The sequence below is a fragment of the Lutra lutra genome, chromosome 8 (genome assembly GCF_902655055.1).
Source record: "Lutra lutra chromosome 8, mLutLut1.2, whole genome shotgun sequence".
In the NCBI taxonomy this organism is placed as follows: domain Eukaryota; kingdom Metazoa; phylum Chordata; class Mammalia; order Carnivora; family Mustelidae; genus Lutra; species Lutra lutra.
In genome coordinates this window covers 28,172,447-28,193,980 of record NC_062285.1, presented here as the reverse complement: position 1 = coordinate 28,193,980, position 21,534 = coordinate 28,172,447, and the positions used below count along the sequence as shown (strand labels likewise).

Genomic DNA, 21,534 nt, shown 5'->3' with positions numbered 1-21,534 from the left:
GAGGTCATACGAGGGTCTTTCCAAATTCGGGTCTTTCCCGAATTCGTAAAGTACAGAACGTAAAATAAGACTCTGTGGAATTTACATGAAATTCAGAAGGGGAGGGGTTCAGATACTTTTTAAGCACATTTTGAAGATCTTGTGAATTTAGAAACATAAATCTGATTAATGTTTCTGATTTGTGAAAAAGTACATTTTCATCACCAATTATGGTACATTTTTTTCTTTCTTTTTTTTTTTTTTTACGATTTTATTTATTTATTTGAGAGAGAGAGAGGGAGGGAGAGAGCACAAGCAGGGGAAGAGGCAGAGGGAGAAGGAGAAGCAGGCTCCCTGCTGAGTGGGGAGCCTGATGTGGGTCTCGATCCCAGGACCCCAGGATCATGACCTGAGCCAAAGGTAGCCGCTTAAATTGGCTGAGCCACCCAGGAGCCCCTATGATACATTTTCTAATGAAACTGGTTAATCAACTTAACATGTTCTTAAATTTCGGCACATACAGAGTTACAAGCTGTTGAACCTGAAAGGAACCTTGCATCTCATATACCGTTTCTAATTTTTCTGACCCTAATATTGCACATACTGTTGCTCATCAAGGAAAGGACCACGGCAGACAAAGAGGATGAGTGAAACAGCTTTTGCTACAGAACTTTGCCTAATCAGTCCAATCTTCTAAGTTCCTGCTCAAATCAATCTGTTCACCCTTGAACTTTGCTTGGACCATCTTCCCAGACTGTAAGCTTGGCTCAGATTCACCAGAGCTGCTTTGTCTTTCACAAAGAGTCTAAAAAATCGGAAGGCTCTTTCCATGTCACACCATCCAGGCGGGAACCCGAGCATGTCTCCTTCTCATGGAAGCCCATGACCTTCCTTGAACAGCCAATGGGAGTGAATGAGATGGCGATGCAGTCCATATAATCCACAGGTCCCATGAACTATCAGAACGATCTCTCTCCTACGAAATCTCATCTACTTCTGTGTAATTCAACACAGTATTCTCATCTAGGGCCTCCGGGACAACACGGAGTAACTCTGTATTTCAGTTGACAGTTTTCTAAGAGCTTGAAAATTGCAAAATGTCCCTGTTTAAATTGTCTCCACAAGGCCAAATCTCTGGGGTGCTTCAAATACCCATCCTCGTCAGACTATGTCTAAGCACATCACCTATTCAATTCCTCAGGCTGTACACCCATGTATCACTGGGCCTTTTAAACTAGATTTAGTTTCTATTAAAAGAATATTTTTTCTGGTCTCATCTCTTTTGGGTTTGATCTCATGTTTGTTTGTTTTTTTCTTTCAGAAGACAAAATAGAAAAAAAAAATCTGACCTTCCACCAAAACCTGTTTCTTCTGAAATAAGGGTTACACAGTGGATTTGGCATGAAAGCAGTTTGAGAGCTGGTATGCCCCTCTTCCAGTGTTAGAGTTGGGGGACACAAAGATCTGGTTAATGTTTACATCATTTCTCAGGCAAAACACAGGGAGTAGTGGGCTCATGGCTGCTGCGATGTTTTACTGCGCTTGTATCTTTACCAATGAAAATACGAATTCACAGAACACATGAGTGCCTACCTGGGGAAAAAGATGCGGGAGGTATGGGGTGTCCTGGAAACCCAGTGTGCTGCCTGGCAGGGAGCTCTAAGATACTCAGTGCAAAGGCACCAGCAAAGCACCAAGAGGCGGAGGGAGTGGACAGAGTGGACGGAGTAGATAAGGGCTTATGAACAATACTCACTGCCCCTAGAGAAGGTGAGAGGTAGGAGAGATGACATGGGTGGATTCTATGCTGGCTCTCTCTGTCACCCTCCCCACCCGGCCTCCAGGGAATACCCAAAGACGGCTAAAATGAACACGAAAGGACACGGAGAAAGGTGCAGATGAAATACGCAAGAAGAGAGGTACCTTCATTAAGGTTAATTCTTGCAACAGGCAGAAAGGAACACAAGGGAGGGTATACACTGGAGCTTCGGAATGAATTCCCCTCAGAGAAAATCAGGTGACACAATACTTATGTGCCCGGGACACTGGTCAACCATTTAGAGAAAGACTCACCTTTCGGAAGTGCAGTTAAAATCTTAGCATCAATTCTTCTTCTGTGGTTAGCACGCTGTTCTTTCTCTTCAAGCCAGAACTCTGTCTGAAAGCTAAAAATTAAATTATGCCATTAATAATGTTTAAAGTCAATGTGAATCAAGATATATGATGTTAAGTGGGAAAAAAATGCAAAACAAGAGTTACGTGACTGTTATACATAGTGAAATACGTGTATGTGGATTACAAGTAAGGAGTTTTCTTTCAGGGAGTTAAATGCTAGCTTTTTTCATTTATTTATAGTCATGTCACTAAAACTTTTTTGTGTAACGGAAGAATTACGTCAGCACAGGCAGGTGGCATGGCGTCAGGGGTAACAACATGGCGGAGCCGCGAGTTGGACGCCTCGGTTGGGACGGCCACTCTCTTCTACAGCCACTCACCAAGAGCTGGGGAAGCTTGGATTAATCGCTCAACCTTTCTGTGTTCATCTCTTCCTCAGAAAATCAGCAACTTGTCTAGGATATGTACATGCTTTCCTCCAGGGCTGAAATTATGGTAAAGTAACAGATGCCTTCAAACAACTAAGAAATCAAAGCATGGTGGGTAGGTCTGAAGTCTGAAAGGCTCATGAAGACCTATCTTGGGATACAGGAGGAAATGAAGGGGGAAAGAATAAGGAATTAAACACTATGTACTTTTCTTCTCTAATGAGGCATATTGTGGGTATAATCTTAATTATCTTCATAAGACTCAGTGAGGCCTGAACTGCTCAGGGCTGTGCTGGGAAAGGTTTAACAGTGGGCTCCTTCCTCTTGCTCTCCCACCTGCTTCCCCTGAGCATGTGCTTTGCAGTCTTTGCTGATGATGTCAATGCTCCCACTATGGCCGATCTGCAAGCTTCGCATAAGACTTTTCTGGAAAGAGACACATGCACTCGCTCTCACAAGGCAGTGCGAGCCAGCCCCAGCACACCACTGGCACTATCGTCATCCCTGGTTTGCAGATTAGGAAGCTGTTACATGGTTTGTCCAAAGACGACACACCAATCTAGGGGACCCCAGGCGGCACGCACTGACACCACCGGCCTCCGTGGGAGCATGTCTGGGGTTGTGCAAGACCACAGAGCTGTCGCCACGCAACAGGAAGAAAACTTAGCATGAAAACTGGAGAACTAATATTCTTCAGTGATAGGATCACCTCCAGAAAGGTGAATGACAGCCGTGCAAAGGCTGAACATCAGTGCAAAGTTGACCCTCCCCAAGGGCTTGTCCTCCATTTGCATTTCCGCTCTGCAGGGGTGCCTGTCCACAGGGGTCCCAAGGGGACTGGACTGAGGAAAGTTCTGTGCATACCAGATAAGTGGGACACACAAAGCATCTACACTCCACCCATCAGTTCAATTTCAAGTAGCTGGCTCAAGATCCAAGATGGGGGACAGATCTATCTTCTAGAACCAAGTTCATCTGAAATCTTTCTTATTGCTGATAAATGTGGTAGGGCTTATATTCATAAATATGACTGCCATACATTCATATTATTTCATAAAAAGTCTTGAGAATAAGTAGTCATTATAAACCACACTCCAAATGGTTTAAAGACTCTAGGACACCTGCTTAGGTCAGAAATGTGGACTTGGCGCTGACTTCTCAACAGCAATCATGATGCAGTGACAATTCTTTTTCAGTGTTTTAGTCAGATTTACGACTTAGTCTAAACCAACAGAATCACATAACTGTAGAAGTATAGCCCACTGAAAGAATGGCATGCCATTGTCATCGGTTATTCAGCTACTTGTGTAAACATCTGGATAAAGTTCTGCACTTTCTTCGGGAAACTAAAATCTCAGGAAAAGAAGTCTCTACAAAAACAAAAATGGTCCAATCCTGGAAATATTCAGGAAATATTTCTCAGGCCACTGACCTTAGGGGACAAAGACTATCTCATATTTTCAAACATAAATATCTGCATGCTTCTATTTCCCCCCCTTTTTTGTGCTTATCAAAAAGCCGCTAATGAAGACTGAGAAACTCCTCCCCAGTTAAACGTTTTTCTGAACTTCTACAGTGGGGTTTCCAAGTCAGCCCCTGACAGCTCCTGTACTTACCTTCTTCAAACAAGCTTTGAGAATGTCAGTACCCATAAGAAGGGCAGCCTTTTCCCAGTTGGTCAGAAACCAGTGGGAAACCCAAGCACTGTCAGGAAAAGCTCTCGTGGCTCCTAACACGGTTTACTGTAAATGCGATTTACTCTACCCAGGTTCCCTCCTCTCCAGCCTACCTGAGTCCTGCTCCTGGTTCTGGGTCTCAGTTTAAGGTCAGTTCCTCAAGGAAGAAAGTCCCTGACCCCGTGCCCGTCCCACCGCACACCAAATCTATATTATGCACCTCGGTTGTTGTTTTCTCTCATGGTATCCTGGTTTCTTACTTGTAGAACATGTGGCAAATGTCTTATTTCAAATTATTGATTTATAGGGGTGCCTGCGTAGCTCAGTCAGTTAAGCCTCTGACTCTTGGTTTCAGCTCAGGTCATGATCTCAGGGTCTACCACGTGCGAGCCCATACTCACACTCTCAAAAAAAAAAAAAAAAAAAAAAGATTCTGGAACATTTGTGAATGAGTAATCCCTTCCGATCATCTTCTAATGGCTAATAAAACACAAATACCCTGGGGCACCTGGGTGGCTCGGTCCTTAAGCATCTGCCTTCAACTCAGGTCATGATTCCAGGGTTCTGGAATCAAGCCCCGCATGGGCTCCCTGCTCAGCAGGAAGCCTGCTTTCCCTCTCTCACTCACCCTGCTTATGTTCCTGCTCTCTGTCAAATAAATAAAATCTAAAAAAAAAAAAAAAAACAAAAACAAAAAACCCACAAATACCCCCAAAGAGCCCTAACATCACCCTCCTTTAATTTTTTTGAGTCAGAGGCACCAAGCAGTGTGACTGGTGGAGCCCAATCCTACCTCACGCAATGGGGGCCTCCAAAGCACTGAGCTCCGTGTGCTCCGTGGCGCTCTCTTCGTGGACCATCACCCCTGGGACATGGGCTCTCTGCCTGACAAGCTCTGTAGGCACAGGTGGGTTGCCACAGCTCAACCAAAAGCATAAGTCTGTATTTCAGAATAAAATATATAAAACCCTCCATATATAGCTAACGTAAATGCTACAGTCTTGACTTTTGACTTTTGCCATTAAGCAGCACCTTTTGTATTTTTTATATATCTTCATCTCCTCTGAAATACTGCTCTCTCAGGACTAAATTTTTCATACCCTACCTCCTTCCCTCTGCTTCAATAATCTAAGAAGACATTGCTCCCTGCCTCCACAATTTTTTTTAATGTGTCCCATTAACCTACTTAAATGCCAACAGTAGAAAGAAGGGGAAACTTTAGGAGAGTGAGGACAGGATTTTCTGTGGTTACTAGCGTCTGTCTTTGACAAAATGGGGCTACACCGTGACAGTGATCAGTCAGCACCCACGCTGGGAAATGTTCCCTCCGATCTGTTCACTCTTCTACTGTTGTTCACATTACAAGACACAAGAGATCAAAGTCTACTACCTCCTGTTTGTACTTCTGGCCTGGTTGATCAGAATGCTCTGAAGGAGGCAAGTGCCTCCATCTCCAGCCGATTTTACTCTAGTTCCGTGGGCAGGAGGTCGTCATTTGCATGGATCCAGAGGACCTACCGCCCACCATTTTAGAGCAGCTGTGTCCCTCTGAATCTGCTTTCGCTGAAACGTCTGACCTTCTAGTTCATGCTGCTGCTGTTCTTAAATAAGCAACGCTTTCCTCTTCTTCCTCTTGCACAGTCACTAGCTCTACTACGGCTCTACCAACCTGCCAGGAACATACTGGGAACTAAGCTACTTCTGAACTAAGAACATCTGTATTCCCCCAGATTCAGATGTTGATATCCTAACTCCCAAATGTGATTCGACGAGGAGATGGGAACTTTGGAAGGCGATAGGTCATGAGGTAAAGACTTCATGAATGAGAACAGTGCCTTTATCTTATAAAAAGATTCAGAGATCAACTGTACTTCAATTAAAATAAAAGAACTCCTCTGAGAGACCCAGCGATCTCTCTAGCCCATTCCACCAAATGAGGACACAAGAAGTTGGCCGTCTCCAACCTTAAAGGGGGGCCCTCACCCCATTATGCTGGCCCCCTGATCTCAGACTTCCAGTCTCCAGAATTTTGAGAAAGAAATTTGTGCTGTTTATAAGCCATCCAGTCTAGAGTATTTTGTTATAGTAGCTGGAACTCACGAAAGTGTAAGCCTTAGATTCTATCAAAAAAGGCGAAGATGAGAAATACAGGAAACTGTGTGAAGCCCCAGAAATGTAAGATTTCCTGAGTTCAATAAGACAGACAACCTTACCCATGACCCTGGCTCATTACTGCTCTAGTTGGCCTGATACTAAGACATGGATCAAATCCACCAAGGCTTTATCTCATCTAATGTGCTCACAAGATCGATTTTGCCATTCTCAGGGCAGGGCAGGGCCAAGCTCAGCCTGATGAGAACAGCTATTTATTCAATGCCATTGAAATGCAAACCCTTTATAGCAAAGAAACATTGTCATACATGATACATTAGGAATGAAAGCGTCTGAGTGGAATGTGGGGTAAATCAGGGTTGGGTCCTTCTACCATCACCAAGTCTAGACTGGGATTGATGCCTACATGTCTTAGGGATAATAACTTTGTGTCTCCACTTGAAAATCTCAAATTCTATCAGGGACAGTGATCTACTAAGAAACATCTGGGATACAGCTATCTGGTTTGGCACAGACTTTACTTTTTACGAGAGCTTAAATGAATGATTATGTACCACAGCGTCTCAGCACGTTAGGTAAATTGAATCAGTGCCCATAACACCTTACAGTCAAGGGAAATGATTAAAAGACCTCACTGGGGGACGCCTGGGTGGCTCAGTCAGTTGAGCGTCTACCTTCCACTTGGGTTATGATCCCAGGGTCCTGGGATCGAGTCCTGCATTGGAGGTCCCCCTGCTCTGTGGAAAGCCTACTTCTCCCTCCCCGTCTCCCTCTGCCTCTGCCTGCTGCTCCCCCTGCTTATGCTCACTTGCTCTGTCCAATTAAAAATTTTTTTCTAAATCTTAAGGAAAAAAAAAAAAAAGACCTCACTGGACAGATGGATTGTTTGGGGGTGGGGAGGGAAGGAGGGAAGAAGGAAGGATGGAAGGAAAGAACAAGGCTAAAGTTTCTCTTAAAAAATCAAAAGCTCTCTTACTTGATGGACAGACTGCAAAAGAACATCCCACACTTAGAGGCAGGTACAAGAAAGAAAAGATAATAGCCCTTTACAGGTTCAAAATTTTATCTGATCTGCAAATAGATCATGTTCCCATAAACAGCATTAATGAATACAAAAAGAATCTTTTTTTGGCTGAATGTACTATTAGGTCAACTTGCTTCAGACATTTTAATAAATCAAACTCTGGGGAGAAAACATACCGCCAAACATTCAAACTCATGAATTAGGAATTTAGGAGAATAATTCTAAAAGCTACCACAGATCTTCAAAATTTAAGATTCCTTGAGCGAAGATCACTTTACCTTGAAACTCTTCTTTGACTTGGTAATCCAACAAAGCTTAAGTTTTTCTGGATGAAATCTAAGGGGAAAGAAATGATACAACATTGAAATAGCTATACAGTAAGTTAAAAAAAAAAAAAAACCTCCAATGGAAAAAAAAATTCTCCAAAGCCCCTTTGAACATATCACTTAAGGAAAAGGAAACCATTAACCAGACAAGACATAAGAATACAAAAATGACATTTTTTAGGAATCAAATTCCACAACATGCATTTTACACAGGCAAAGTTTCTTCCTCTCCTGAAATTTAGCCAGCATGACTCTGCAGGTGGGGATGGGGGAACCTGACATAGTTCAATGCTATCATTGAAATTTGTTATAGCTATAAGAATACTCAAAGCAATTAAATACTGAATAGCACAGTTACGTACTCAGGGTAAAAGAAGGCAAAAAAAAAAAAAAAAAATTAAACAATTTCTGTCCAGATAAGCAGAAATGGTGAAACTCATCACTGCCTGATATATTCAAGATGCTTTTAAAAGAATGTATGCGTGGGGAGGTTGGTGAAGAGCAGGGAACAGGTCCGCTGTTTTTATTGCCTTCATTAAAATCTAAATAATAACAAATCATCAAATTAACTATTTCTTTATTTTTGAAGACGAGATATGTATTATGTAAAGACAGGTGGTAACAATCCCACGCAGCAAAAAGACACATCCGGGTGGACCAGTTAATCAAAACCAGGCAGAGATAAATTTATACCGATCTAGGCAAGTAACGTTTTACAACTTTGGGCACAGTAATCGTTTGTCCACCAAGAAAACCACAAGCACACCACTTACACAGACTTCTAAGCAAGTGCCTTTTACTGTCTAATATTTGGGGGCAGAAGCCTGAGGAAAAGGAGGTACAAAATGCACCAGATGCTGACATGTCATTAGCCAGCAAAACACATCCAGAGCCTCCTGGCATTTGGAAATTCTGACCAACTAGAGAAATACAGTAAAATGAAAAAGTATAAGGCCAATTAAAGACCTGAGCTTTTTTCCTAATTATACAAATATTGTGTTATATATTTAAAAAAAGAGAGAGAGAGAGAACTCAGTTGAAAAAGCTAGCAAATGTTGTAGAAGAAAATTCCCGAAGCTGAGGCCTGTTCGAATCACCTCCTAAGGGTGCATCTGTGCTGGAAAAGACTTTGACACAGAATGCCAGAATTTCACATGGGACAGTCAAAATAACTTCAGCATTTCAGCCCTGTTCAATCAGTGATCGGAATCTGCGGGGCCACTCTGGCGGTTCAATGGAAAGCATGCATTCTCCTCTGCTCTCAAAGGAAGCCACTACAAAAACAACATTTTGTTCCAAACAGTATCACATGAAGATTTCATAAAAAAGACAAACACCACTGTCTACTGGAAATAATTTAGTATATATAGTCCTCGCTCTAGAAAACTATTTTAGCTAATGCACAGCACATCCAGAACAAGTTCCAAAGTTTGGGCATTGGAATTGAATCTGCAATTTTTCCTGCATAAAGGCTTTTGTGGTTCAGCAGTATCTCTAACTTACAATAGGGAAAAGAAAGGGGGGGGGGGGGAGAAAGAAAAAACAAAAAGCAACAACAACAGCAACCAAACAAAAAACCACCTCACGTATTTCAGCCACAAAATAAGCTAATTTATAAATGCAATTAGATCTTTCAAGTGTCCTTTGAGGAAAGGATAACGGGACACAGGAGAATACAAGGAAAAAATGGAGGATACGAGGCATTCATCCTGTTACAAAATAAACCCACAAGTGCAATTCCTATTTCTCCTGCCTTACCTTGTTTCTCAGGGAACCTGGGAGCTCCCAGGCAGCCGGCAAGCTCTGGGTTTCTGAACATGTTGCACACAGAACGTTTAGTCACACAGTGTGATCCAGAGCCCAGTGCAACCGGCCGCGGCCTGCCGCCCGTCTAAGCAAAACTGGGTTGAGATTTTTCACAGCACAGGGCTGGAGCAATCAGGCCCTCGTGTCCTTGAAAGTATAGTAAACGCAGAGCAGGAGGCTGCAGGCTGGAACAGCTCAGACCCCGTAATCAGATTACAGGCAGAAATCAGGCCTGTGGCCGCTGAACCAGGCTGCTCTCCGTGGATGGGCCATTCCTGATGTTGCCACTTCAAAGCAGGGGCCGAAGCCCAGCTTATGCTCCAGCCACACACACAATACTGCAGCCTAACCCCCACCATGGGAGAGTCCAAAACAACTCCTCCTCGCCCTAAAAGTAAACAAAAAGGAGCCATACAGAGACTCCTGATATACTGGGAAGCGGGGAAGCCGCCTAACGATTCCCAGGCTGCTCCAAGTCTGGCTTTGGCGAAGTTAAATGAAATATTTCACCTAACGGGGAGCCAAAACCCCATCGTTAAGAGTTAAGATTTATGAACAACATATGAGCGAAATTGTGGGGAAAGAAAAGGCAGATATTACTGGAGGCTCAAAAATTTTAATTTGAGACAGAGGCTCTCCGGTTAGGCCTTACCTCTTGGGCTGCCCCCTTTTTATTTCGTTATTTTTTAGAGGGACTTCATTTTTATAAAGCAGGTCTGGGTTTACTACAAGATGGAGGGGAAGGCTCCCTAAAAATCCTCTGTGCTCTGCCTACTCACCCCCCCCCACCCCCTCCCCCCACAACTACTGCCCTTTTTCCATCTCCCTTGTTACGCCTTTCCTAGAATGTCACATAGCTGGAGTCACATAGCATGTGGCCTTTTCAGATGGGCTTCTTTCACTGGTAATATGCACCGAAGGGTCCTCCATGTCTTTTCCTGGCTTGACGGCTCATGCCTTGTCAGTGGTGAATACTATTCCATTGTCTGCGTGGACCATAGTCTGTTTACCCATTCCGCTACCAAATGCTTGCTCCCTTGTTTGGGCAACTATGAAGGAAGCCGGTATAAACATCCACATGCAGGTTTCTGCAGGGCAGAAGTCTTCAACTCCTTTGGGTAAAGACCAGCTCCTTTGGGTAAAGTCATGATGCGTGACAGCCGCATCATATGGTAAATAAGTTTAGTTTTGTAAGGAAGGGCCAAACGGTCTTGGAAAGTGGCTGTACCATTTTGCATTCTCACCAGCAATGTATGAAAGCTCATGCTGTTCCACATCTTTGCCAGCATTTGGTGACGTCCATGTTGGGGACTTTTGTCATTCTGATAGATGCACAGTGGTACTTTACTGTTCTGAGTTCCCCTGATGACATATGATGTGGAACATCCTGTCATATGCTTATTTGCCATCTATGTATCTTCTTTGGTGAGGTGTCTGCTGAGAGCTTTGGCCCATTTTTTACTCCATTGTTTTCTTATTGCTGAGTTTTAAGAATTCTTTGTATATTTTGGATAATAGTCCTTTATCAGATGTGTCTTTCGCAAATATTTTTGCCCAGCCTGTGGGTTTTCTAATTCTCTTGAAATCGTCTTTTGGAGGAGTTTTATAATTTTAAGAAGGAACCAGCCTGTCATTTCTTTCTTCCACAGATTGTGCCTTTGGTGTCGTACCTAAAAAGGCATCACCGGGGGCTCTTGGGTGGCTCAGTCTGTTAAGGGTCTGACTCTCGATTTCTGCTCAGGTCATGATCTCAGGGTCGTGAGATCAAGCCCCACGTCGAGCTCCATGCCGAGTGTAGAGCCTGCTTGAAATTCTCTCTCCCTCTCCCTCCGCCACTTCACCCCCTCTCCCTGCTCATGCTCTTTCTCTCTAAAAAGTAAATAAATAAAATAAAGAGGCATTGCCATTCCCAAGGTCATCTGGGCCTTCTCCTATGTCCTCACCTAGGTGTTTTACAGTTTTGTGTTTTACATTCAGGTTTAGGATCCATTTGGAACTAAGTTTTGTGAAGGGTATGAGGTCTGTGTCTAGATTCATTTTTTTTTTTCATGTAGCCATCCAGTTGTTCAGGCAGCATTTGGGGAAGAGACTATCTTTGCTCCCTTGCATTGCCTGAAGGTCTCTACTCCCTATAGAGACCCCGACTCCCTGTACTGGCCTGTGTCTCTCATCTCAGGAGCGGTGGTTTGCCCTGGGATCGCCTAAGGATCCAAGAAGAGTTGTTGATCTCGATCCATGCGGTTTCTTTCTTGTTGTTGGGATAAAGTGGGGACTCGCAAGCTTTTTACATGCAAGACTAGAAACCCTGGAGTCCCCCCCATTTATGTTTAACTACAATATGAAGGCAGGGAGACCAAGCAGCAACAATGCAATTCCAAGAAAAATATGCAATGATTGGAGGTCGGCAATTTTACAGCTAAAAGGAGCATTAAAGGGAACCTAAGAAAATGGTCTCATTTACAAGATGAGGAAACAGGGCTAGAGGAGTAACTCGCTCATGTGCAGACACTCGGTTCATGATGGAGCCATAGGATCTGGGGAAGGTGGTGGGCTCCAGACCATGATTCGCCCCATTCACTCACAGGGAGGCAGGGACCTACATGAGTACATCTGTCTTTGAGCTGGGGCACAGCAGGCTCCCAGAGAATGTGTGCTGAGTGACCATATGAAATCATGCAATAATCTTTCCTGAAGGCTCGAGGTCACACTCTGAAATGACTTTCATTGACTTTACATCCTGATTTCAAACCAGATGGACTTAAACTGATCTCCAAACTACAAACATAACTTGAAAAGGAAGAAATTAATCAAGGTGCGCCCACAGAAGGCACCCCAGCAACGGTTACTCCGTGGGTCCGCGATGGCATCTGAAGTTCTCTCTATACAGCTGGTCACTACAACTCTGATGAAATTGGAGAGAAATAGGGCAAATGGGACAGTTTAAAAAAACTCAGCAAGGAACAACATACGTAGCTGTTGGCAACTGTAGTAGACATTTTATTGTCAGGTCTAGATCAATTGGGAAAAAAGAAGGAGGTGTTGGAAGGTGAAGAGGAAGGGAGGAAATTGCACAAGCAACTGATTCTGGAAATGAATAATTACATGAGATGAAATTATATTTATATTTACAAATAATCTTTATAAAGAATTTAGTTTATAAAACACAGTGTCACCTGCTCATGACCATTTATAATCCTGAAAACTACTCTTCTTGGAGAATAGTTAAATAGAATTATCCAAAGTATATCTAAATGTTTATTTTTAATTGTTACTGAGGAACATCTCCGGTTTGAGTTTTTAAAATGAAATTCTGATAGCAACTAGAAAGAATTTGGATATTCTCTATAAGTTGGTAATGGAATCTAACCAGAATTATTTGCCTTGCTCACCCATTATGGAAAAAAGCAAACAGATTTAAATATGGCTTCACTGTTGAAAAGAAAAAGCACAGCACTCTTTATTAAATTACGGATATATAAATTAATTTCCTATTTAATTATCCCATCCTCATGAGATCATAAAGATGAAAGAAATCTGTATTTTACATCAGTAGAAAGTATGAGGCTTTTAAGTCTACTCTCCAGTAATTAGAAATAATAACAATTAATAATACTTTTATTTTAAGGTGGCACATTCACACTGAAGAGCGACCAAAATAGACAAACATTTCCTCACATCGTTCTGTAGGTTAGCCTATTTTATTTCTCTGCAGAGAAAATTCTAAGTTGTGGTTGTGATGTTCTTAAATTTCAGGGAGAAGATAGCTCAATTTAAAGCAGAGATACTGTTGTACTCGCTATCCAACATCACTTAACCACCAGCTCAGTGCAAAGAAAGGAGATACACTAGAGGCATAAAATTCTCTGCTACTGCGTCCAGTTAGAAACACAGATCTTTTCTATTTTCAAAGCACCATAGTCTTCTCAATGCTCAGAATTAATGTTTTATGGAAGTATTTTATGGAATGTTTTTGAACTTTCAATCTTGAAATTAAAAAGAAAGCAAATGTTTACATTTCCTCTAGATGGGCACACAAAAAAATGTTTCAGTGGAAGGAACATAAATGTGTGAATGGGAGGGCAAGAGGAAGGTCACTGTCATGGGCATGTCAATGTCATGATTGGTCGGTGGTGGATGACCAAGAAGGATCTATGAATGGACCACTGAGATGCTGACATCCCAAAGTGAAATCACTCGGACAACTGCATCAGGTCTTGGTAAATCCAAAGCCATGGACTTTGGGAAAACGAGAGGAAGGGGCCTTTCTGATCACCTGGTCTTCTTTTTACTAAGAGTTGACAACCTCCCTTCACAAGGTCACAGAGTGTATGGTGTGGCAGTGCCAGGCTAGAAATAAACTCACATTCTCTCACTCTCCCCAGGACAACTCCCACATTCCTGATCAGTCTGGACACAAACTAACAGGAACCATTGCTGTATATGTGTCCTGGCTTGTTGTGATAGGGTCCCCAGCCCTCTGGCCTGTGTTGGTTTCATTGATAAAGGGGACAATCTGGCCCTGGGAGGAGTCAAGTCAGCTTCTTACAAATTTCATAGGACTCCTTGGTCTGGTTTTGGTTCCCGAGATGCTCCTCAAACCAGAGATGGTTCCACATGTTCCTCAAACCCGCAGTGACTCCAGACAGGAGTAAATAGGACATATCTAAGGTCCTCAGGCAAAGACAGAAATCGGGGCCTTTTGGGGGGGGGGGATTGTGGATAAAAGAAAGCAACTTACAATTCTTCCTTCCCTTTCCAAGGTCTCCACCTTATTGGAGATAGACAAGATAAGGATGTTAACTATCAATTTTTAAGAATGTTGGGCGCCTGGGTGGCTCAGTGGGTTAAGCCGCTGCCTTTGGCTCAGGTCATGATCTCAGGGTCCTGGGATCGAGTCCCACATCGGGCTCTCTGCTCAGCAGGGAGCCTGCTCCCTCCTCTCTCTCTGCCTGCCTCTCTCTCTACTTGTGATCTCTCTCTGTCAAATAAATAAATAAAATCTTTAAAAAAAAAAAAAAGAATGTATAAAGCAATGACTCAGTAATTCTACTTCTAGAAAGGTACTAAGGAAATTACTTTGAATGAGTACAAGGATGTTTACCACAGTTTTGTTTATAAATGTATAAAAATGGAACCAGCCTACATAAAGAAACATACAGAAGAATGGGTAAATTATACATGAAAACCAGGTTAGAAACTTATTTGATGATTTAAAAAATCTTCATGATGTATTAGAGATAGACACCCCACCTTATGAGAAAGACAGTAAACAGACCAAAACATTATTATCTTGCTACCCAGACATAACTCTTGTTCATGTTTTTCCTCCTTTATTCAAAGTTCCAACAATAAGCATGAATTACTTCTACAATTACCAAAACAATTAACTACAAATAAAGACAAAGGTAATAGATTCTTTTAAAATCCCAAGGCTTAGATTTGGCCTAAACATCCAGGAGAAAACCATGAATGGAATGTCTGTGGGCCTATGCACATCAACCAGCCTTTCTCCCCTGAACATACGCATTTCTTGGCTATAGGGGCATTGGCCCAGAAAATCACAAAAGTTCTTCATAACGTGCAACCCAGTGTTTCTCAAACTCCACCCCGCATGGGCCACAATTGCATGGAAGTTCTGGGCCAACTTCCCCCGCCAACCAAGAGTGAACTCACCTATTAAAGCCCTTCCATAGATTTTCTTCTCTCTCAGCATCTCTCTATTACCAAGTACACTTTTCCTGCTCAAAAGCCATGTCTTTTGGGACTACCAAGCTTGTGAGGCAACACCTGAGACACATTCCTAGCACAGTGCCTGGCTCAGAACAATGAACTATTAAATACTGGAGGAATAAGTGAATGAAGCAAGGAAGCAGACCAGCAGTGGGCTCACTTCCGCTCTTCTCATTCCTAGATTCTGGCTCATTCTCAGCCAACTCTATTTCTTTTCTAGGAGGCATAAAGCAGAAGTACTACCACTCCTTCCTGAACTTGACCCAGGATCCTAGGAACGTTTTCTTGTCTTTCCTACAATGTGAAGCAAGGATACGGCACCTAAGTATTTGTGTAGAGGGAGAAACAGGAAGAAATGCTAAAGATGTGCCAGGGGTATGAATTAATGGGAAAAATGGGAGTGGATTTCTGTAGTCCAGCTGTGGACAATGTCAGTATGAGTCCAGGTAAGAAGGGTCACCTCCTAAAGGGGCAAGGTCAACAGGTAAGGCATTAGATGACAAAGGGTCAAGGTATTAACTCCTCAGGGACTGTGGTTCACAGCTGTGGCTCAGGATTACACCGAGGCTTTATGGAGGGGCCACTGTCTGTGACCCAACTCCCGTCTGCTGTCTGGCTGACATTTACGTACCCCTGCAACGTGAGAGGAAGCTGTCTTCTGGGAGTCATCATCATAGAGGAGAAAATGGGAACAAAGCCAAATGAAAAGGAAAACAGCCTAACACCTACACATTTTCTACCACATCTACTGTGATGATTTACAGAATAGCATAGGAACTGAGTCCCTTACTGACCTTTCACCAAGAGAGGGGACACAATGCTAAGTGCTCTGGAGCATTAAATTCATCTAGTTCTCTCCAAACCTTCAGGGAGATGTTGCTACTATCCCCACTGGCAGATGGGAAAACGGAGATACTGGGTGTTCTAGGATAAATCCTTGGGCCTGGACAGGCCGCTTAAAATGTAGCTCTAAAGGCAGAAAGACCACTTACTGGTCAATTAAAATGAAATCAAAGAGGTAAATACGAAGGTGAGGCCATGATTAAATCAAGACTATACAGCTGACACTTGAACCACGCAGGGGTTGCGGCACCAACCCCCTGCACAGTCGAAAATCGGAGTAGAACTTTGACTCTCCCAAAGCTGAACTGAAAATAGCCCATTGATCGAAAGCCTTACCAAGAGCACAAAGTCGATTAATGATATTTGGTATGTGTACTATAACCTGTATTCTTATAATCGACTAAGTAAAGACAATGCTATTAAGAAAATCTTAAGGAGTCGGGGCGCCTGGGTGACTCAGTGGGTTAAGCCGCTGCCTTCGGCTCAGGTCATGATCTCAGGGTCCTGGGATCGAGCCCCACATCGGGCTCTCTGCTCAGCAGGAAGCCTGCTTCCTCCTCTCTCTCTGCCTGCCTCTCTGCCTGCTTGTGATCTCTCTCTGTCAAATAAATAAATAAAATCTAAAAAAAAAAAAAATGTTTAAAAAAAATTAAAAAAAAATCTTAAGGAAAATTCATTTACAAGTACTGTCCCGTATTTATTAGAAAAAAAAAAATCCACAGAGACATCAATCCGCTCTTGTTGCTACCCGTGTTGTTCGAGGGCCAACTGCGTGGGGAACGGCTCCGAGAACCGGAGGGCATCCTCCAATCCCTGTGTGGATCTCCATATGGGAAAGAGATGCGGGTGTGTGCAACACTCTTCCCAGGCCTTTGGGCTGTCGCCTCCCGCCTCCTCACGGGGCTCCCTGGATAGTGCCTGAAGCCTCCCAGTCCACAGGAAAGAGAGAGAACATTGACACGTGCAACACCTGACTACATCCTGTTGTGAGTTACTGATACATTTCAACGATTTTAACAAGTGCCACAGAACCATTGTAATGAAATCTACTATAAGCTACTACAGGCCATGACTGAAAATTCCAAAGCGAGGGCTGTGTTTTTATAGCCTAGTAAAGTAGGGGTATTTTGTATGCTAGAAGCAGCTGGAAATTTTCTGGGGTGGATTTTATTTCTGTGTGCAGACTCTGAATGTGGGCAGAACTGCCTTGCCAGAGTTCCACCAGTAGGAAGCCTGGTGAGTCCTTTTTGCTTCCCTTTTATCACAAACTGGTTTATTCAGATATTCCAGAGTCCTTATTTAGAGTAATTCTCCTCCCGTGTGCATTATAAGTGTTTTGTGAATTTGGGCTTGTGGTATTAATTAGAAGTCTCAAATAAAATTTTGTGTTACAGGATTTGTTAAGGTAATTTTATTTTTTTTTTAAAGATTTTATTTATTTATTTGACAGAGAGAAATCACAAGTAAGCAGAGAGGCAGGCAGAGAGAGAGGAGGAAGCAGGCTCCCTGCTGAGCAGAAAGCCCGATGTGGGGCTCGAACCCAGGACCTGGGATCATGACCTGAGCCGAAGGCAGCGGCTTAACGCACTGAGCCACCCAGGCGCCCCTGTTAAGGTAATTTTAAACAGGCCAAGTATGTAGCCATGAAAAGGTGTAAGTACTTTCAATGATAAGAAATATTATAACTCAGACATTTCTGTATTGGATGTGTTAAAAGAACCATGCCCATCTTGCCATAGGAAAGATCTTTAAAAAAAAAAAAAAAAAAAAAAAAAGGCTTACTGCAAACCCTTAAGGACTTATTCATGTCTTTAAATGTCCAAAAGAAGAATGTTAACATACGAAGTGAAAATTATCTCTAATCATTTTAGCTTCTGGCCAGTTCTGAATCTGTAGCTAATGAATTCTTGGGGAAAATAACCCAGGTAGCTTACAGGAGGAGAGGACAGTCAACCATTTCTCAGAGCAAGAAAAAAACAAAACAAAACAAAGGTCACTTCCACGTTTAAAATATACATTGAAATATACCTACAATGGACTATTATTCGGCCTTAAGGATCGGCATTCTGACACTTACAACAATATGGATGAACCCATTATGTTCAATGACTAAGCCAGACACAAAGGACAAATATTGCGTGATTTCACAAATAGGAGGTATGTTGAGGAGTGAAATTCACAGCGACAGAAAACAGAACAGTAGTTACCAGGAGTTGGGGAGCAGGGGGGATGGGGAGCTACTGCTGAATGGGAACAGAATTTTAATTGGAGGACATGAGAAAGTTCTGGAGATGGACGGTGAGGTCGGTTGCAAACTAATGTAAATGTACTTAATGCATTTAAAAATGGTTACAATGGTATTATATTTTAGCACTTTTTTTTAATAAAGTACACTAAAGGTAAAGCACAGAGTGACACAAGTTACAGGCATGTACATCCAGGCACAGGTCTCCTGACAGGCGCTGGACCAAAGGCAGATGCTGGCTTGCACGTGCCCACTACTCCCTTCCAGGTCAAGGAGACGCCAAGAACATTTCTGACCTATTCGAAGACCAATACACAAAGGGTCCTTCAACAATGATCTGACAAATAAGTAATATACTTAGATATTTAGTGTGTAAAATCTGAAACGGCATGGGGTGCAGAACACTGTTCTTGAGAGCTACAGAGGTCCAAGCCCCACTGGGCTCGCTCACAGAGGGCGGAACCCCAGCTGAGGAGAAGGGGGCTAGCATAATTCCACTTGTCCAGGGAGCGTGCACAAGGCTTCTGCCAACTCCAGTCATTCAATACTCACTATTTGATGGTTTTAACATGAACAGAAAGCAAGGAAATACTGAATCATCAGATATGAGAATGTTTTATGAGTCTAAAAATCCAGATGGTAGACCAGTAAATGTATAATATTACTGTTGATACCTGATAGATTATAGCCTTTCCACAGCTATGCTTGAATGATTGGAAGGAGCTTTGAATAAAATAATTTCTGGCCTTCCTTGTTCTCAGAAAATCATCTTCATAAAAACAACGACCACCACCTCACAAAACTAATTTGTATGGAAACTTAAGAAAAATCCAGCAACCTGCCATCCCCAGCATCTCCACTGTTTGTGAGAGATGTAGGTCAGCTGGTACCCAGGACCTTCACTAGAGTTTCAGAGCTGGTCCCCAGTGCATTTGCTGACTGATGGGGAGTGGGGGGTGGATGTTGCTAAGATTGGACATGTTCTCAAGAGCTTTCTCCATGTGCAGTGATCTCCAGGAAAGCAGTCTGTACTCAAAGACTGAATAGCACAGGAAGGTTATGACATGGAAGTTGAAGATACATTCTACTCTACTTGAAATGACGAAAGATAAACGCACACTTATGAGTCAGTTTAACATCTGATAAAAAGGCAAATGATAGCAGTTTGGTGCCCCTCAGAGTCAAGTGGGGTGCTTGTTAAAAATGAAGGTCCCCCTACCCCAGATGATTAGGATATGCTCCCAAAAGTCAAAAATCACGAGTACAAGCCATTTAAGATGACATCTGGGAAGAAGAAGTAAATCGAACCAAATGGATGAGTTTAATGAAGGAAGGCTTCCTGGAGAAGGCGATGGTGAGCCTAGTTGGGAATGGAGGAAAGGATGGGTAAGAGGAAAGGGTCATGTGAGTGTGACAGATGGGAGGAGAGCGGTGCTTTACTAAAGGAGGTGTGAGCTGGAACAGGGGTCCACATTCAGGAGAAATGGGAGAGGCCAGGCCATGCAAAAGTGGGAAGGCAGGTATCTACCAGAACAAGGAGATTCACCTGCTATGAAGAAAATGAAAACCAGTACTGAAGTCCAAACAGAAGAAGGAATTTCAGATTCTCTCATGCCTTGATACCACACTCAGTGTACTGTATGGTTTTTAGGCGGCGAGAAAAGTTTTCAGGAGCACAGATGTACTAGCCCAGTCGCTTTCTCTATATGGCTTGCATGCCTCTTACCCTTAAACAGGACAGCAAACAGCAAAATAAAAAAGCTTAAAAAGGGCAGCCTCTTTGATAAACTCATTACTGTGATCCCTCCACAGGTCACAGCCCCAGCCACGGCTGGCCATGTCGCTGCTGGGCTTTGGTCTCTGTCACCAGACACGACTGGCTGACCAGCACACCAGACACCCGAAGCCAGTGAGACAGACTGACTGCCCGGGATGTAAGTTACAGGGCAGTTCAGTGTTAAGAGTAAGCTGTCATCTGAAAGCTGATATTTCTCGTTATCTGCCTGGAATTTCCAGTTAGATGCTCAGCCACCGACCTGAACCCAATATGCAAAAGACAAACGTCAAAGATTTTGCCCCTCCCTCCTCACTCCTTGCCCCAGACCTCTTCTTGCAGAAGCTGTTCCTTCCTACCCAACAGGATTCACCGAGCAGCTACCAGAGGTCAGGAACCAGGGGGGCTGGAACGCTGAAAGGACCGCCCGCCCCCAAGGAGTTCACAGTCTCGATGAAGAGATCGACTAAAGGATGCAGAACTGGTTTTGACCCATTCGGTCCTCTTCCACCTTGTTCTCCCTGACCCTTTTGAAGTTTCCCTACTTCTTCTGTTATTCCTGTCAAGTGCGTCTGTTTGTCTTCCGCATACATGATCAGTTCTTCCCGGGAATCATGAGAGCCTGTGCCCTCCAGCCCCAGAACGACCAAGTGCCCAGCAGCGCGGAGACAAACAGGCAGGACGACTGCAAGTCCTCACTTCCTAGAACAGAGAACACGCCACACTTCCTTCACACTCGGACCTTCAAAACACCCAGTGACAGCAGCAGCAGCGGAGGCATTTTAACTGTCACAATGTGGGAGTTAAGTATGTAAACTGTGGAGTCCTAGTCATGTAAATCATGTGATGTTTTATACTCATATTGATCTGGAGTCAAGCATTCATCATGGCTCCCTTGTAGCTAATCACTCATTGAAGTAATAATGGAATCATCAAAACAACCGATGAAAAACCGTGTAATTCATGGGAGTCCGTGACCCTTCCCCTTAAAAAGGCAGCACTTTTAACTTCCCAGGAACAGGGACTATGCCTTTAAACCAAATCATTGCTTATCAGTAAAGATATATATATATATATTTATATATAGTATATTTAGTATATTTAGTATATATATCTTTAGTATATATACTAAAGATATATATATATGTATATATATATATATATATATATTTAAAAACCAAACTGGAAAACTCAGTGCCCACCTGCTAGAATCCCAACTTCCTCATTCCAGACACCTCGAAGTAAAAAATTCAAGCAATAGTTTTGGAATTTACAATGCGGTAGACTTTGTGTCTTCTCATTCGGGGACCCCAAGTTTATATTCTAACAAGAAGCTCTTCCGTCCCCTGACGTCTTTGTGATGCATAAAGAAAATGTACCCCCCCTCCAGAGAGTTCTCTGCTCTTTCCTGTCCCGCACACAATATTTTTCTCTTTACAATTCGACGTGCGGCAATGTTCCCTCCAGCCAATATAC

At 43.0% G+C, this 21,534-nt stretch overlaps 1 protein-coding gene across 14 annotated transcripts in view; it reads right to left on the bottom strand.

Annotated features, from left to right (window-relative positions):
* The window catches only part of SVIL (supervillin), a 228,838-nt gene that overhangs the window by 88,156 nt on the left and 119,148 nt on the right, over positions 1–21,534 (bottom strand). For all 14 annotated transcript variants that reach the window (XM_047743510.1, XM_047743511.1, XM_047743509.1 and 11 more), the window contains 2 exons: positions 7,613–7,670; positions 2,053–2,144 (listed from right to left, as the gene is read on the bottom strand). Coding sequence is in view for 11 of the 14 variants with exons in the window: in XM_047743501.1 (XP_047599457.1) it covers positions 2,053–2,144; positions 7,613–7,670 (150 nt within the window). In the remaining 3 variants the exon portion in view is untranslated. The remainder of the gene's footprint in view (positions 1–2,052; positions 2,145–7,612; positions 7,671–21,534) is intronic.